Source organism: Nothobranchius furzeri, chromosome 15, assembly GCF_043380555.1.
Source record: "Nothobranchius furzeri strain GRZ-AD chromosome 15, NfurGRZ-RIMD1, whole genome shotgun sequence".
NCBI lineage: Eukaryota > Metazoa > Chordata > Actinopteri > Cyprinodontiformes > Nothobranchiidae > Nothobranchius > Nothobranchius furzeri.
Window position 1 is genome coordinate 36,872,738 of NC_091755.1, and position 19,130 is coordinate 36,891,867.

Genomic DNA, 19,130 nt, shown 5'->3' on the forward strand with positions numbered 1-19,130 from the left:
GGGCTGAGAACAGCAGGATGACTCATTATTACCTCGCTTCTGATTGGCTAACAGAATGCGTTCAGCCATGTTGCAAAGTGGCAACACCAGCACACTCTTCGCTCTTGCTGCAAAAAATAAATAAATAAATTTAAAAAAGCCTTCCTATGGGCGTGCACAAGCCAAGATGGGCGAGGCCATGAATGTCAGTGACAGATGTGTGAGGATTTTCAAATCCTAGAGTTTCACTGTATTTTCTATCAGAAGCTAAAGCACGAGATAGTTGTAGGAGACTGTTTTCATGCTCAGCCTGCATGAAAAACTCTGAGTGACCGATTATAATCAAAAAAAAAAAAAAAAAAAAAGGTTTTTCAGTCAACAACACCTTTAACTGCTAACCCATGCATTACCCAGTCCAACGTCAACATACATTAATTCCACTAAAGCCTCAAAACTAACATGGAGCTGTACAATGAACGAACCAGATCAGATTTTTACACCCAGAGTTCACCCGCAAGGCTGCGGTGAACTGCTGGAATGGTTTGGGGTTTGCTTCACAAGAATTATAAAAACTTCTTTATTACCATTTAATTTAGTGTTAGTTTGGGCAGAGATACTTCCCTTCATGCTAAGCTAATATTCTCTGAGAAAAACGGCAAATAATGTCTGTTTATTTTAGATTCTGTGCAACAAAGCACACATTTTAATATCAACATTTTAATTTATGGTTAGAAACTAAACTGGAAATAAAGATAGAAAATATCTAAATACATCTTTCAACACTGATCGAAAGCAGTTTGCTTCAAAGCGACTTCCTACAGAGAGTTTAATACCTATTAGAAATAAATCTTCAACCATAAAAATAAATAAATGCATCAGAAGTTTGACATGATACTGCTACATCTAAAGTTTAGTCTGGTCACCAGGTAAGGATCCCAGTGGATAAAGTAGTGTTAGTCTACAGTGGAAGACTTCAGCTGGAACATCTGGCTGCGTTTATCAGTTTTATGCAAAAATGTTGGAGATGAAGTCACGAAATCGTTTGGCGTACTGCTCAGGGTGGACCGTGGATATCTCAGCACCAGCCTGGAAAGGAAAAAGAAACAAAACAATCAGAAAGAACCGTTTCCACCTCTTCTAACCTAACAGCCTCCTGCAGCCCTGAGCTACTTACCCCATGTTTGACGGTTTTGGCTGCGTGAGCGGCTTTCTTCTTGGTGTCGTACTGCGTGAGTACATCTATCAGACCCATAAAGTAGACCTCCCTCTGAGGGGCTCCTGAGAATAAACACAGGAACAATCTGGGTCATTTCACTGAACTGGATCTAACATCCACATCTGGGCAAAAGCTCTCAGGACTGGAAGGACCACTGCCTGCAGATGGGTGACGTTTCAGCTCCGTATCCATCCCAGTCTAGAATCACAGCATTTGGTCCATCAACAATTACCTGGAAGCTTCTGTGGCATCAGAATCATCAAGGTGCATTCCAGCAAAGCTCAAATGAGCTTTAATGTGGTCTTTTATGGGAAGTGGTGTTTTTCTTATGACCCTCCCAAACAAGCCACTTCTGGGCAACACTTTACCACATGTACAGAATGCCCACTCTTCACCACCAAGTCCTGTAACTCCTTCAGATTGGCCATCTGCCTCTTGGTAGCCGCTCTTACCAGTTTCCTCTTGCTCTTCCGTCCAGTTTGGATGGAAGAGCAAGATCCAGGAAGGAGTACCAACTTCTTTATTACAGACTTTACTGTGCTCCTACGGATTGATACGTTTTTTTTAGATTTTTTAATATCCATCTCTTTCCTTATGTCTGCCCACAACTCAGTCCCTGTCCCTTTCAAGGTGACTTGCCACCCAGTCAGTTGTTTAAGCACGAGAATGCTCCAGGTACAGCTGTTTTCGTTGGTGTTACCAAATCCCCCTGATAGAAAGTGGCTGAAGTTGACACAGAAAGTCACCCAGATGCCGCCAGATGACATCAAAAGCTAATTTGCATATTGATGATGTCACCACCACCACATTGGCGTTCATTTTCCCCAGAGCATCCAAAAGAAGATTTTAAAGACATGTTCATCTTTTTGGGACTAAAAGGGAAGAAAATAAAAACTATTTCATGTGTAAAGTTATTAATTAGTATGATTTAAATGGCCCAAATGGTTCTAATACGTAAAATAAATTCCAAAAGTACAAATAAAGTTACTTTAAGACAGATATGATGTGGTGATCCAAACAGTTCTGTTGTAGGATAAACCTCAGACCTCCTGCTCTCCTCATTCTCACCCACATTTTCCTAAAAAGCTGTTTTTTACTAGCCTGGCAAGCCAGACTAAATAAATGTATTATTTAGTCTGGCCACGCTCCATTGACGGCTCTTCGTTGTGGGGCGGGTTCTACCGTTGTCTTTCAAATGATCTCCGCATTCCACTGGACAAAGAATGTGACATACTCTCGTTTCACTCTGTTGCATCATCCCACCCACCAGGCATATAGAGTGCCCTGATTGGCCCACAAAGCGGATAAAGCTCTGTGATTTGTTCACTAAGCAGATAGAGCACTATGATTGGCCCACCATTATGGACCAATCACAGCTCTTTATGTGTTTGAAACCTCTCTAGAGAGCTGTGATTGGCTAGCCAGAGTCCTGGTAGGAGCTGCTGAGGTTCCAATGGAGCATGCCTAGACCATTCTTTGCAAAGCAAGAATTTGGTCTAGTTCACTAGGCTAGTTTTTTACACCTCTGTTGTGTATTCTCTCCATCGTGATAACGGCGCACCGAGCAAAAGGGAGCGGGTGTCTCATAATATAACCATCCCTGTGCCACTGAAGGAAATTCAGATGAGCCACGTGAGCTGCGTGTGTAAACGGGACGGTAGCTGAAACTCCCGTTGACTTTATTGGCCAAATGCAGGAAAAGCCAAAGTGTCTGACGGCTGCAGAACCAGGGATCGCAGGTTGACGCCTGCGCCGTCTCTAGTGGAAGCGTGAGTCTGCAGCAGGCGTAAATCGGCGGTCTCCAGCTCCGCAGCTGTACCTTCGTCTTCGGCCCGGCCGAAAACGGGTCATGGTTGGTCGGTCCTCGTGCACATGTGCAGATTACCGTTCTCTTTCTTACTCCCGGAAGAACGGTTCAGAGTGCAAATGGTTTCTTTGTTGCTAATCTGCAGGGAATATCTACAAGAAAGTTCTACAGAAAGTAGCAAAGGGTCCTGAGAAATGTCGCTAGGTTTGTCGCTAGGCGCTTTTCGGAAAAAAAGTCGTTGAGGGGGGTCGGGGGTCAAAAAGTCGTTAGGAACAGCGACAAAGTCGCTGAGCTGGCAACACTGTTTTTTGTTGATTTAAACTGATCACAGGTGAGGCTAGTAATCATGATCTGCTAAGGAGATGGCGACTACGTCCCCTGACTGAGTTTAAAGAGTCAGTCACCCCCTAACCTGAGCCTTACTCCACCCACACTTTCTGTTTGAAAAATGTGCCTAAAGGAGGCGTCGCCTGGTGGACGGAGAGAACGGCGCTGACTGAAGGAATCCCCACTAAACCCCACTCTCCACCCCTCACAACAAAACAAACATGACTCAAAACCACAAATTAACCATCACTGCAGTAACTGTAAAATGGTAGAGACCTTTCTAGAACATGTATTTATTCATGTGTTATTAATTTATTTAGGTATTTAGACAAGTGTGTGCTTCAGGGCCTAGTAAAGCTTAGTTTTATCTAAATGTTTACCTGGACAACTCCTGACTGCGTACACGTCCACATAGGGGTCAAACTCTCCGGGTCCCAGGGGTTTGCAGGAGGACATGTAGCCAGCGATTCCTTCAGGAGAGGTTCCGTAAGAGCCCACTGTAGCGCCCGCAGCTAGGCCGTTCTCTGTCTCTGGCTCCTCCTCATTGGACACCTCCCCTCCTTCCTCCTCCTCTCGTTCAGCTCGGCCAATGTCATGGATCCCGAGCAGGAGGCTGTAGTCCATGATCTTCAGCTTCACAAGGAACTGAGGAAAATGTGGGAGGACTTTAGAGCGACTACCAGGATATTAAAACTGATCAAAAATTAGGATTAGGAAAAAATGGTCACACTCGTTCCTGCCATCATTGATCTGTAGCAGAGAAACGGGTCCAACAACAGACAACAGGTGAAGATGTAGCGCATGTGCTTGATCATAGCGCAGGAAACCCAAGCTTTCCCTTCAGCAAGCTAAGTCTCACCAAAAACTGACGTGTGATTAAGTTGCAACATGCTGCTCTGTGTGTCCAGCAGCCCTCATGGGGAACGTAGTGTTGTTAGTTTAGAGAAGAGACTTAACCAGCCATGGATTCTCTGTTTTAGACAAAATACTACTACTACTAATAATAATAACAATAATTTTATTTAAAAATTATCAGCAAATAATGACATTTTTAGGTCTGCAGCTATCAAATATTTTGGTATTCAAATACTGGATTGAATCCTCTGTAGATTAATCTGATATTCTAATTGATGGTCCTAATGGAACAAGACTTTGATCTGCAGCTAAAAATATGAAAAACAAGGTTTGTATTAACGTCACTCACCCTGATCAGGATAACAGATCCAAATATGTCCCCATGTGATTGTTTTCATTAACGTGTTCAGTAGCTACTGGAAATACTAACAACATAATTTCTACTAGTAACAATGTAATGGTGGCATATCTATTTTATTATATACGGGTGGCAACAGAATCCAGTCTAAATTAATCCCAAAGATAGAAGCCTTTGTAAATTACGTGCTACAATGGTTTGCCATAACCCTGCTGTGGTGTGTGGAGCAAACTTGTAGCAACCCGACTCCAGGTATCTGCTCCAAGCCGCTGCAGCTGCAGACATCCATACAAACGGGATGGTGAGGGGGTTTTCTTCTGCTTGTATAGTCGTTCACAACCATCGTGTTTTTTCTGAACCCCACCTGATTGCTAGCGGGCTACGCACTAGCATTAGCATTAGCAAATCAATCTGCCCATAGTTTCAGTGATGATGTCAAACCTTAGACTGTTTCTGCCTTCTATAAATGAGTTGTCTTTACTGGTTTTTCCATTTACCTCCACAGCACCTAGACTACCACATTGTGCGCCAGTAAAATGCGTTCAGACTGTGGTGCGCGCTTCGAATCAGTAAGAAATGATTAGAGGAATGTAATGAATCGAACCATTTGATGATTTGTTTGAGCCCTAGACATTATAAAAGAAAAAGCTTTTGGTGTCGGGCGACTTATCTGCTCTATCAGCAGACTTTTAATGGTTTAAAGGTGCAAACTGTAAAACTGACATCCCGTGGTCAAATGTGGTTAATGGAGTCAATTTTAAGTAAAAATATTACTCTCACTCCCGTTCCACGGGTTCCATGACTGTTGCCAGTTACGAATCAGCACCAGAAGATTGTAGATGACAAGCAAAGACGAGTCATACACAGTAAGTTGATAAGTAGATAAATATCTGGGGTTAGCACTCTTAGGCATTTTACGGTAGGGAGCACTAACTACACTTATTACGGTAGTTTGACTCCAACATTACAGGAAGTGTGGCTTGCTGTTATTGCTCCGAATGACTCAGAAGAAGTAAAACGCTACGATCAACTCATTCACTTCACATACTGTAATATCGAGTTGTTGGTAATTAAAAAGTAGCTTGACATATTTTTAGAGCTGACCATTTGCTTCCAATTCACCGGTAGCATTGTTAGCTCAATGTTAGCCATTAGTTTGCTTTGACTGATATTAGAGTAAAACAAAAACATGTTGTGGCTCCTTAGGAGTACAAGAAATAACTTAAGGGTCACTCCTGTCGACTAGTTTAGGTTCTTCAAACAACTCTGGAGCTTTTTGCCTGTCTGTGTCCAATTAGAAAACTCCTGTGCTGCAGCGTTAGCTCATTGTAGATTCGGCGACCTCACAAACTCTGTAAACAGTAACTATGTCCTGTAATCGTTTTTTTTTTCTCGAAAGGAGAAACAAACTGAGAACCCCCCAGCCAGCTGAGAATGAAATCTGATTCGGTATAATGTTCATTTCAATGTGATTGAGACATTAGACTGTTTTGTGACTATTTGACAGTAGAATTCTTACAAATTGCACCTTTAACTTCCACACCAACACAACAGCTAAGAAAAATGATCCCTGTTTGGTCATTTGAGGCGGTAAGGAAAGGTAAATCCAAGCAGTTGACCTGCTGGTTAATGGGTACCCATGCAGACAAATGAAACAGAATATCTGCTGCATGAGACAAACTCACCTACATAACCATTCACTGATAACAATATAATAAAAATAAGCAAATTATTAGAATTATTTATGTTTACTGGTACTCTGCAGACTGGACCTGGGACAGCAGCTGTTTGCAAACATTCATCAGTGGCCCAAGAGCAGTTTCTGCTGCTTTTTGGTGATTTTGTTATGTTTGCCAAGAGATAAATTAGACATGTTCTAGAGGTCTACCCAACCAAATCAGCTGGTGATCAGAAATGGACCACAAACAGTGATTGGATGCTGCTAAGCGACGAAGGGTAAAAGGTGGCTGGAGGGCTGTCAGTCACCTAGGATGAATGAGGAAGACCAAAGTGTTACAATGTGTAGTTTCTCACTGAAGTGAGCAGTGATTGCCACGATGTCAGCTGCAGTCTTCTAGAGGCTGACCGATAAGGCTTTTTTGGTGCTGATGCCGATTTTTAAAGAATTTTGTTGCCGATATCTAAAGCCGATTAGTAAGGCATATATATATATGTATACACACACACACACACACACACACACACACACACACACACACACACACACACACACACACACACACACACACACACACACACACACACACGTTTTAGCAGCACATTGATTGTGAAAGACAACTGAACACTCACTCTGTGTGCAATATAAATTAAATAAGTCAATAAATCTCTTAACTCATTCACTGCCTATGACGACTAAAGTTGTCATTTGCATTGTTTTACTGTGTGGGCGTCGGACGAGCCCCCGCATCGCGAGAACAAACATCTCAGCTCTAAAGCCGATCTTCAGCTGCATACGTCACGTGATCAGGAAGCAGAAAATCCATGTGTTAGGAGATCGTTTTGGGCCGCTGCTGTAAAAAAAGTGAGGCGCGAACCGGAAAAGCTTCTGCCGATGACAATTCGACAACAGATTATGAAATAACGGATAACGCTCGAAACGCGCGGATTCTTCCTGATGTAAGAGGTAAGTCTCCTCTTTGTTTTGGTTGTTTTGGCATCGACATCATGCTAGCGCACAACGTTCTGTGACTCTTAAAAAACCAGTAAAAACAGAGAGAAAAGCTGGCAGCGAAGGCCTTTACCGATCAGGAAACGACTGGCAGAGAACGAGTTCATATTTATTAAACTTCAAATATAAAACAAACTCAAAACATATTAAAAAATGGTGTGTTGGGGTTCTTCGGGTCCTTTCTTAAGTCTAGTAGTGGAAGCAGTTGGCCACACAGGTGCCTGATTTTTATTTAGTTAGTTATTTTTATTTTTTATATATATATATTTTTTAAATCAGCTTTTAAAAATAATTTTGGCCGATGGCCGACATAGAAAAAATTGAATATATCGGCCAGATATATCGGTCGGCCTCCATGTTTTTTCTGTCAGGGCCCTCCTTTTTTCCAGTGATGTTACCTGAAGCAGGAGGCGACAGCTTCACCAAGAGTGTCTGTGGCTCGATCTTAGCCACACGATTGGTCCAATGCAGAGCAACTCTAACATTATGAGATGATAAAGGACGGGAAAGGATTGGCAAGAATCTGGCGATATAATATTTATCACAATAAAGGGGAGTATGAATTACACCACTCAAAAGAAATACAGTAAATGTTTGTGTGTAAATTAATTAAAAAAAGGGGAACGACTGTTTTAAATATCGATTCAGTATCATAACACAAAATATGGCAATATTTAAGTGTAATATGTTTTACATCCCTCATTGGTATTGAATCATCATCTAGCCCAAGAGAGGAGTCAGTTTGGAGAAGACAAGCCTCACCTCCACATCTTTGTTGAGTTTCTCCATGAACTTCTCCTTCTGCTCCTCAGTGACGTATACCTTCTGCATGTCGTTCCTGAAATCCATGTCCTTTAAGGTTGGAAGCTCCTTTTCCTTTGAGAGAAACAACACAAACACACACCACAGATGTGATGAAGGAAAGAGCAGAAAAAGTTAAATGTTTTTGACCAAAGACTTCTTTTACCCTTTCTTTGTCACTTGCTTCCCGATCCACCAGAGAGCCCTGCAGGAATAAAGTTCCAAGTTGCACCAAGAAGTAAATTTCATTATGAAGAGAGAACATGAACAGGAAAGTTTAGCTAGAAAGTTTTTTTTATTGATTTTGAGAACTGTGCCTTCTGTTCCTTACTTTCAGGTCATACTTCCTGTGCACCAGCAGTCGGTGACTGAACACGTTCCTCATAACCAACAAGTAGGTCTCCTCGCTGTCCACGCTCATCCGGTACATTCCCAGGAACTGTGGCAGCAGCGTGCTGCCATGACACTTTACAATGTGCTACAGGAAGGAAACAGACTTGATTTGCACGGCAGGTCGGGTGCAAACAGAGTTACTATCATAGACAGAAATTAAACATGCAAATCGACCTCAAACATTTGACCGATAATCTGTTTTTTAAGAGATGTAAGTGGAAACAGAATGTGTTTTATTTCTCTTGTACATAAAAGCAACAGAGAAGTTTTTCTCTTGGACTTCCTCTGCTTTAAACTCATAAACCCAAACTTCCTCAAACACAATGAGGCAGAAACAAGTTTATAAACACAATGGGTCTGTGTGTCTACCGCACTACACTACAAAACTGCGCGAGGTCCCTAACACCTTGCAACACCTCAGGTCTAACCTGGGAAACACCAACGTGCCATTTTTCTTCTTTGCTGAGGTGACGATTAAACCATGTTCCATATAGGTGAACAGGAAGAACTGGTCAGGCTGATTAATCAGTTATCAGCCATGACTGAGTGTGTATTACTCACAGGCTACTAAGCTGGAACAACAAACTATTTACGGCTTTATTCTACTGGAGGTGTCCTCAGAAGTGTTGAATAACAAATGTTTAGGTTAGTGATGCAACTAATATCACTTTTTGCCTTTTGATACCAGTACTTTACTTTACCGATGCCTGGTTTTTGGTTCTAGTACTGAAACAAAACTCTTCTGTACCCATTTGGTCAGATTTAAAGAGGCTAAATAAAATAAAATGTAAATTAATTATAATGAAACAAACATCTTTTGGCAGAAAAAGACAAAATTATACATTTGTATAAAAATGAAAAAGGCTGTATTACTGCACTAAACAAAAGTAAACTGTATAAAGATAAATGCAAAGTATTATTTATTCTTTGGTGCAAGAAACATGAATAATTTACTCCAAATACCTGAAATAAAAATGTTTACATGCTAAACAAAACAAACAAACATACATACATACATATAATATACATGCATATATATATATATATATATATATATATATATATATATATATATATATATATATACACATATATATGTACGTATACACATGTATATATATATACATATACATATACATATATATATATATATATATATATACATATACACATATACATATATATACACATATACATATATACACATACACATATACATATATACACATACACATATACATATATATATATGTGTATATATGTGTGTGTATATATACAAATATATGTATATATATATATATATATATATATATATATATATATATATATATATATATATATATATATATATATATATATACATATATATATATATATATACATATAAACATATACATATACACATATATATATATATATATACATATATATATATATATACATATAAACATATACATATACACATATATATACACATATATATATATATATGTATATATATATATATATATACATATACATATACATATACACATATATACACACATATCTACATATACATATATACACACATATATACATATATACACATATACATACATGTACATATATATATATATATATATACATATATATATATATACACACACATATATACACATATATATATACACACACATATATATACACGCACACACACACACACATATGTATACATACATACATATATGTATATATATATATATATATATATATATATATACATATACATATATCCATATACATATATATATACAAATATACATATACATATACATACATATACATATATAAATACATATATATACATGTATATACATATACATACATGTATATATATATATATGTATATATACATATACATACATGTATATATATACATGTATATATATATATACACATGTGTATATATATATATATACACATGTATATATATATATACACATGTGTATATATATATATACATATACATGTATGTATATATATGGTTATTCATCCTATTCCGAAAAAGCCTGGGTTACATGCAATGTATACATTCAATTAATGGACTTATTGAATGAAAATGAGCTTTTGAAAATGTTTCAATCAGGCTTCAAAGCGCTGACAGCAGTGAGAAAGCACTGGTGAGAGTCACGAATGACACTTGGCTTGCCTCTGACCGTGGAAAGATCGTCCTACTCATTTTGCTTGACTTCACCGCTGTTTTTGACACAGTGGATCACGATATGCTAATCGACCACCTTGGACAACATGCGGAAGTTTCGGGTTTGGCCCTGGAGTGGTTTAGATCGTACCTTGCAAATAGAACAGTTAGCATCAGAATGGGTGGTTTTTCATCTGCCTCCTCACATCTTCCCTGGGGTGATCCCCAGGGTTCTGTGTTGGGACCACTGCTGTTTCTTCCGCTGGGGGATATTTTCCATAGCTCTGGAATTAGCTTTTTTTTTTGCTGATAATGGCCAAATGTATCTTCCCCTAAATGGTGAACACAGCAGTTCTGTGGATAACCTGGTGGACTGCCTGTCTGAGGATGAGAGGTGGCTGCTGGGAAAATTTTGTGCCTCAATGAGGACAAGACAGAGGCAGTCCTATTCAGACCTAATGGCCGTGTTGACTCCGCCTCGCATGACTGTGGACCATTTAATTCAAGGGCAAAGACAGCTGGTGTAAACCTTGGACTCAAACTTGATAATGGTTTTGATGCCCATGTAAATGGAATTGTGTCCTCTTATTTTGTTAATATCGGCATTGTTTAGCTATAATAAAACCATTCCTGACAAGACACCACTCGTAGATAGTAGCTAATGCTTTCTTTACAGCTCGAATTGATTATTGCAATTCCATCCATTTGGGGTGGGCAGGGCAACTCTAACGAGACTAAAATTGGTACAAAATGCGGCTGGAAATTTTTCAGTGGACAAAAAGAAATTTGACTGTGCTCCTCCAATCTTAGCATGCTTGCACTAGCTGCCTGTGGATTTCAGAGTTTGTTTTAAAAATCCTTTTACTGGGTTTTAAATAATTTCATGGGTTGGCTCCATCGTACTTGCAGACAATGATACAATAGTCTTTTGCTCTCAGTCCATAGGACCCGCCTAAAGACAAGAGTAGACAAGGCGTTCTCTGAGGCAGGCCCAAAACTCTGAAATGAGGTACCCTACTCTGTACCCTACTGTTGCACTAGTAAACAGACAGAGGTGTGTGTTACCTGGTGATACTCTGACAGGATGTTGTGCATGTCAGCAACATCTTCGCTAGAGATCTGCTTGATGACCAGCGTACGGTCATAAGAGTTGAGAAGCAAACCCTCTCCCTGATCATCAAAGCTTCTCACTGGGGGGCTACGAGTCAACGACACCTGGAACCACGCAACACTCTCACCATTTAGTACAGACTATAAAAGGTTTGTTCATCAGTTAAGAAGATATCGTTACCAGGAAAATCACCCCCACCTGATAGTCCAGATCCTCGATACCAAAACGTTCCCTTAAATTTCGGAAGACTTGAGGGCAGTATTCTTTGAACTTAAAGTGTCCCGGAAGATTTTCTCTGGTAAAGGAGACAAAGTTACAGGGACGTTGCTCTCAGGCCTCAACAAAATACACGTCAACCTCGACAGTCAACATTAAAGGTGCAGTATGTAAGAAGATAGTGAGAATTTTACAGTGAGAAAATCCCAAGAGTCTAATGTTTCAGTCATTTTGGAAAGAAGGTTTTACTGAAACATATTTCATATCCAGCTGCTTGAAGGGGTTGTCAGTTTTTGTCCTTTCACAACAAAGGAAGGAGGGATGTAACTACTGGTACCATCAGTGAGTGTGGGGTTGTCGTGTCTCCTGCGAGCTAATTGAGTTCCGTCTCTGGAACTCACTTCCCCCAGACATCAGGAACATCGACAGTTTTACCCTTTTCCAATCAAAACTCAAAACACACATGTTTAAATCTGCTTACAACCTCTGATTTTATTTAACTGTTTCTCTATTTATTTTTTCTTGTTTGGGTTTTATTATTGTTTTATTGTATTTTATTACGTGTTTTCTGTAAAGTGACCTTGGGTGTCCTGAAAGGCGCTTTGAAATAAAATGTATTATTATTATTATTATAATTAGGGATGGGTACGGAATTCGGTACTTTTTAAGGTACCGACCGAGCACTGATTCACTTCATTTGAAATGGTGCCTCGTTTCGGTACCCGTCCTTCACAACGAGAACTTGTCTAGACAGCTGCGCATGCGCAAGAGCGTTATGTCATCGGTCGCTGCGAGCGAGTAGTAAACAGAGCAGCTCCGGTAGGTCAATAAAATGTTTAAGATAACGTTAGCTTGATTTGTTAGCTTCCGTTTCACTAATGGTGCATTCGCTTTCTCCTCGGAACTCCGAAACTCCGACTAGAAGAACATGAACGCGCTCTAAAGTTTGGCTTCACTTTACTAAATGTGACGGGTGACTGGGTGAAGATGAAACCAGTGACAACGATCTAAGTGTGAGGCATCATCGTTTTAATCTGCTCCAGCAGTTAAATAAACTGTTTAAGATAACGTTAGCTTGATATGTTAGCTTCCATTGCCACCATTGTTATCAGCTAATGGTGCGTTCGCTTTCTCCTCGGAAATTCTAACTTCCCAGTAGGAAAAATCAAATGAAAAAGGACGGTAAAAGGAATGAAGATACACAGTAAATTTAGTTCACAGTAAAGATGTTTGCTTCAGTTTAATTATCAACTTATAAAACTACAAGGACGATGTTAAAATACAAACAGTTGAATGTTATTTATCGTTATATTTATCAAATATGGTTATATATTGAGAAAAATATATATTTAATTATAAAAGAGAATTAAAAATATTAAACACTCAAAAGTATCGAAAATTGGTACCGTTAAGTACCGGTATCGATTTCTAGGTACCGGGAATTAGTACCGGATTGATTCAAATGTCAAAGGTACCCATCCCTAGAGCTAATACTGCAGCGTAATTTGACGACAGCTAGCAAAAAGCTTCAGTTGTTTAAAGTGGTAGCAGTAACCAAATTTTAACACAAGATGTCATTTTACTAATTATCTACCCAATGCACCATTAAACATAATTGCATTCAGCATTTCAATCTCTTAATTTGTCAAAGTGCTGTGTGTGCGTGTGTCTTACTTGTTGAAGAGGTGGTTGTTGACTTTGACCTTCGTGTTGGCTTTGAAGTCATCAGGCAGCAGCATGACAGGAACAGGGACCTGGCTGAGGTCATTGATCTGCACAAAGGAGAATTCATACTTCAACAGATCACCGAGAAAACTCACCATTACTGCAGCTAGTAATTACAGATGTGAACAAAATTGATGGTACCCACTGGTCAATGAGAGAAAAGCCCACAATGATCACAGAAATAACTTGAACCTGACAAAAGTAATAATAAATAAAAAATATGAAATTTAACTAAAACGTAACGATTATGTGTACATGTAAGGGTTCATGTTCAGGGAAGGATCTGTACATATTTTTTTTACTTGGAAAGAATGCTGGTAGTTTTATTTATTTACTGCTGTAATATACTATTATTTTTATTTCTATATTAGTAAAAACCTGACTGTGTAAAAATGGCAGGCAAACAAAAGCTGGGCTTCAGCCTTTGTGATTTTTGTATTACTGGGTTATCTTTTATTTTTAAAAATACCCAAATGAATAAATAAAGTCAGAGTCAGACATTGCTTTTCAACCACGCTTCAACAGGATTAATAAATAAATAAATATATAATAACTCATGGAACAGGCCTGGACAAAAACAATGGTACCCCTAACTTCATTTTTTGTTGCACAACCTTTTGAGGCAATCACTGCAATCAAACAATTCCTGTAACTCTCAATGAGACTTCTGCACTTCTCAGCAGGTATTTTGGCCCACTCCTCATGAGCAAAGCGCTTCAGATGGACGCCTTTTTCAGACAGCATGTTTCAGCTCCTTCCAAAGATGCTCAGTAGGATTGAGGTCGGGGCTCATAGGCCACTTTAGACTAGTCCAGTGTTTTCCTCTTAGCCATTCTTGGGTGTGTTTAGCTGTGTGTTTTGGGTCACTGTCCCGTTACAAGACCCATGACCTGCGACTGAGACCAGGCTTTCTGACACTCTGGCCAGCACATTTCTCTCTAGAATCCCTTGACAGTGTTGAGATTTCATTGAACCCTGCAGAGATTCAGGACACCCTGAGCCTCCTCCATGTTTCACAGCAGAGACAGTGTTCCTTTCTTGATATTTTCTGTCCGTGGTCATTAAAACCTGGGGGAAAAGTTCCAATTTAGTCTCATCTGTCCAAAGGACATTCTCCCAGAAGCTTAGGGACCTGCCAACATGTAATTTGACATATTCCAGTCTGGCTATTTTATGATTTGTTTTCAGCAACGATGTCCTCCTTGGTCGTCTCCCATGTGGACCACTTTGGCTCGAACGACGACGTATGGTGCGATCTGACACTGATGTTGCTTGATCTTGAAGCTCTCCTTTATAAGTTTTCTGGGCTCTTTAGTTACCATTCAGATGATCTGTCTCTTTGATTTGTCATCAATTTTTCTCCTGTAGTCACGTCCAGGGAGGGTGTCTATAGTCCCATGGATCAGAAATTTCTCACTAATATGTGCAACTGCTGTCACAGGAACATCTAGCTGCATGGAGATGGTTTTGTGGTCTTTACCTTAAACATACTTATCTATAATTTTCTTCCTAATCTTTCCTTCGCTTCCTCTGGTCCTTGTTGAGTGTGGTACACACCATGTTACTAAACAGCACAGTGACTACCTGGAGCCCTACATATAGGTCCACTGACTGATTACAAGCTTGTAGACACTTGCGACTTTTGTCCTTTTCTAGGGGTACCATCATTTTTGTCCAGGTCTGACAGAATTTTAGATAGAATTTTATTCATTAGTACTTTTGCCAGATTCAAGTTATTTCTGTGACCATTGTAGGTTTTTCTTTCATTGACCAAAGAGTACCAACAATTTTGTTCCCGTCTATATTTATGCAGGAACAAAAGACAGCCTTACGAGGAGCAAAAACATGTAGGTGTTTACTAAGTTACTTTGAAATGTGAAGATGAGCATGCTGACGGTGTGTGATTTAATACAGCCAAACATCTGCCAGAAGAATGCAGCTCCAGACACCGTAACAAACACAGATCAATAAGATTATTTTCTAGATTGCTGCACTAAAACACAAAGACACAAATAGGTCAGGATGTCCACTCAAGACATTCAGAAGCAGAATAAACTTAACACTTTTTAAACTGATCTATCGACTAATTAGAAACAAATATGTATTTCTGGCTGTATCAGGTATTTGTGTTATTTAGTAAAATATCTCTAATATTTTTGCTGTGACAAAAACAGCAAAAATGTTTTTATTAGGGATGCACCGATACCGATACTGGTATCGGTATCGTAAAAGTTAACCGATACCAGGAACCGATACCAATGCGGTTGCTTGAAAATGGCTTCACTGTAACTTGTCATTTCTGTTCACCTAATATTTTACTTTTGTGGTGATTTCTATTCATAAATTTTACTTTTTGTCTACCTCACAGTCTTTTCCTGTTGAAAGCAGAGAAGAAAATAAAATCTGTATTCCAAATCATTGCATTTTTTTGTGTAGTGGAGGTATAGGTATCAGTAATCGGTATCGGCAAATATTCAGATACAAGTATCGGTATGGTATCGGTTTGGAAAAAAGTGGTATCGGTGCATCCCTAGATTTTATTATGGATTTTACAAACTGAGGCTGGCTTCATTCTGACATCAGGAGCAGCCTGCAGAAACAACCAGTATGTGTTTCAGTCCAGTTTGTCAACAGTTCTATAACGTGGGTATATCTATTGGTTCGCAATAATCAAAGCTATTAAATAGTTATTAATCACATAACACTGAATGGTGTTAATATTTAAGATATTTTTATGTTAAGAACGTATGAGGGGTGTAAAGTTTTTAAATTCTAAATGAAAATAAATCCCTCTGATCCTGATCTTGTCCTAATTATTTTACACTTCGAAACCATCAATAAAAAAACGATTTAAACTTGTGTAAAGTCCAATAAAACCTAGAAACACACACACACACACACACACACACACACCCACACACGCATAGGTGTTTGATGCTAAGGAGACTAGCTAAAGAAATATTTGAGCTCGTCAGAAAGTGTCCCATATGTCGTTACGCCTTCATTAGATTGTAAACGTGATGCATGGTTGAGCTGTCAGGCTGCCTCTGAGGCTAAGCTACATTAGCTCCACTGACGTTAGCATTTAGCTTCCACCCACTCACCGAGTGATTGACGCCCCACATGAAGACGCTCAGGACGGGGTCGCTCGCTCGAAACACCTTCACTTTCTGCTGCACGAAGTGCTTCTTTTTCGTCTTCGTCTTTGGCGCCAGGTTGGATGTGGTGGCCGAATTACCGAGGGCAGCCATGTCCGCAAACAGTCGTCCCTCGTCCCCCACAGGGAGAGCTGGAGCGGGCGGTGACACTAAAACTGGTTTTTCTTGTCCCCTCCACACACCGCTTTAAAAATCCAATGCCACGCGCCCAAACACCAGTAGTTTATCGGACACTGTTTTAGTAAAATACAAATTAATGTTTAACCTACCGAAATGTTCATTACTTACTCGCTGAGACCTGATCACAGAGAACAGCTCTACCACAGGCTGCTGACAGCTGGTCCTCCACCGCCCCCTCGAGCCCACCTGCGTTATTTTTTGATAGCCACGTGATGTGTTTATGATTGACAGCTGTCAGGGCCCATAGAAAATTGATACATGAGGTGACGTAACACCATTGAGGGCGGGTACTTTATATTTTTAGACGACTTTACAGAAAATAAAATACTTCAATGAAAATATAATACGATATAACATCAGTCTAGCAGAAGAAAGGCCCTTTGCAAGCTTAGTAAATAACCTTTGGACTGTGATAACGTATCAAAGCAGATTTTTGCCTCTAGGAGGCAAATTAGCCACATGGTGTGTTGTAATGTTCAAGTTAGAAATAATTATGAATGAAAGTCGAAAACATGACTTCTTACATTTCTGATGACATAAATTTCATATTGTGACTTCTCAAAGTATTTTGTAAGTTATATTAATTACTTGTAACCCATTTTTTCCCCAGAAGCATAACAAAGCTTCCACACAGAGTCTCTTTAAAACATGCTGTAGTGCTCTGCGTTAGGGATTAAAAACAAGTGGATGTCAGTCAAGTTACTGGTATGACACAAAGTTGATCCCTGGTTTTGCTTTAGTTAAATATTAATAAAGTCAACCTCCAGGTGTCAGTAAGGTTTGAAAATGGATTTCAGCTTACAATAACAGCAGGTTTTGTTTAGTAAAAATTAGCGTAGCTTTATCCTGTTTTATTGAATAATACATATGTTTGGTGTTTGGTGGGTGGTAATGCTGCACACTCTCACTGAGAGGTATGTGAAAATCTACTTTCTGCAAATGAAGTCAAACAAAGAAAATACACATAAAAACTCTTTAAAACTCATTGTTGTCATTTCTCCTTAGAAAACAGACAAATTTAGGTATAAATGAGAAAAACAAATGTGAAAGACAGTTTCAGAAACATGTATTAAATTATTGCCAGGTCAGGCAGTGGCCAAAGCAAAATGATTTTGATTTATAGGACCGTGGGCTCTGTCGGTTTGGAGAGCCAATAACAGCGCTGTATCTGTTTGATGGACCAATCACAGCGCTCTGTCAGTTTGGTGAGCCAATCATAGTGCTCTACCTGTTTAAAGGACCAATCGCAGTGCTCTGTCGGTTTGATGGGCCAATAACAACTCTCTATCTGTTTAATGGGCCAATCAAAGTCCTCTGTCAGTTTAGAAATATTTGCCTATATTGATAGGAGAGCATCTTGTAGTTGATGGAGATGTGTGGGATGCACATCCAGGGCACCAAGCTCCCGATCCATCACATCCCAAAATGCTTTATCGGGTTGAGATCTGGTGACCGTGGGGGCCGTTGTAGTACAGAGAACTCATCGTCATGTTCAAGAAACCAATTTGAGATGATTGGAGCTTTATCACATGGTGCGTTATCCTGCTGGAAGTAGCAATCAGAGGATGGGTACATGGTGGTCATGAAGGGATGGACATGGTCAGAAACAATGCTCAGCTAGCCCGTGGCATTTAAACCATGCCCAATTGGCACTAAGGGGCCTAAAGTGTGCCAAGAAAACGTCCCCCACACCATTACACTACCACCACCAGCAGCCTGCACAGTGGTAACAAGGCATGATGGATCCATGTTCTCATTCTGTTTACGCCAAATTCTGACTCTACCATTTGGACATCTCAGCAGAAATCGAGACTCATCAGACCAGGCAACATTTTTCCAGTCTTCAACTGTCCGATGTTGGTGAGCCGGTGCAAATTGTGGCCTCTTTTTGCTATTTGTAGTGGAGATGAGTGGTACCTGGTGGGGTCGTCTGCTACTGTAGCCCATCCGCCTCAAGGCTGTGCGTGTTGTGGCTTCACAAATGCTTTGCTGCGTTCCTCGGTTGTAACGAGTGGTTATTCCAGTCAAAGTTGCTCTTCTATCAGCTTGAATCAGTCGGCCCATTCTCCTCTGACCTCTAGCATCAACAAGGCATTTTCGCCCACAGGACTGCCGCACACTGGATGTTTTTCC

General features: G+C 39.7%; 1 protein-coding gene across 2 annotated transcripts; it reads right to left on the reverse strand.

The window, feature by feature from the left end:
- Nucleotides 1–634: 634 nt before the first annotated feature.
- Nucleotides 635–17,188, reverse strand: LOC107390375 (phosphatidylinositol 5-phosphate 4-kinase type-2 gamma). 2 transcript variants are annotated; one of them, XM_015967039.3, is made up of 11 exons: nucleotides 17,106–17,188; nucleotides 16,764–17,001; nucleotides 13,609–13,706; nucleotides 11,917–12,013; nucleotides 11,673–11,822; nucleotides 8,364–8,510; nucleotides 8,199–8,237; nucleotides 7,994–8,107; nucleotides 3,710–3,974; nucleotides 1,154–1,257; nucleotides 635–1,065 (listed from the first exon to the last, which is right to left on the reverse strand). In XM_015967039.3, the coding sequence occupies exons 2-11, from the start codon at nucleotides 16,908–16,910 to the stop codon at nucleotides 985–987; spliced, it is 1,242 nt and encodes a 413-aa protein (XP_015822525.1). In that variant the 5' UTR covers nucleotides 16,911–17,001; nucleotides 17,106–17,188; the 3' UTR covers nucleotides 635–984. The 2 variants fall into 2 exon arrangements, with proteins under 2 accessions (XP_015822525.1, XP_070400883.1); XM_070544782.1 differs by having other exon boundaries at nucleotides 16,764–17,142.
- Between the last annotated feature and the right edge of the window lie 1,942 nt (nucleotides 17,189–19,130).

Excerpts from the sequence above, each read along its gene's own strand:
- LOC107390375 (XM_015967039.3), bottom strand. The coding sequence starts at position 16,910 with ATGGCTGCCCTCGGTAATTCGGCCACCACATCCAACCTGGCGCCAAAG. Across the intron at positions 8,511-11,672 it reads TCCTGTCAGAGTATCACCAG|CACATTGTAAAGTGTCATGG; the intron begins GTAACACACACC and ends TCCTTCCTGTAG. Across the intron at positions 8,108-8,198 it reads AAGCAAGTGACAAAGAAAGG|GAAAAGGAGCTTCCAACCTT; the intron begins GTAAAAGAAGTC and ends TTTCTCTCAAAG.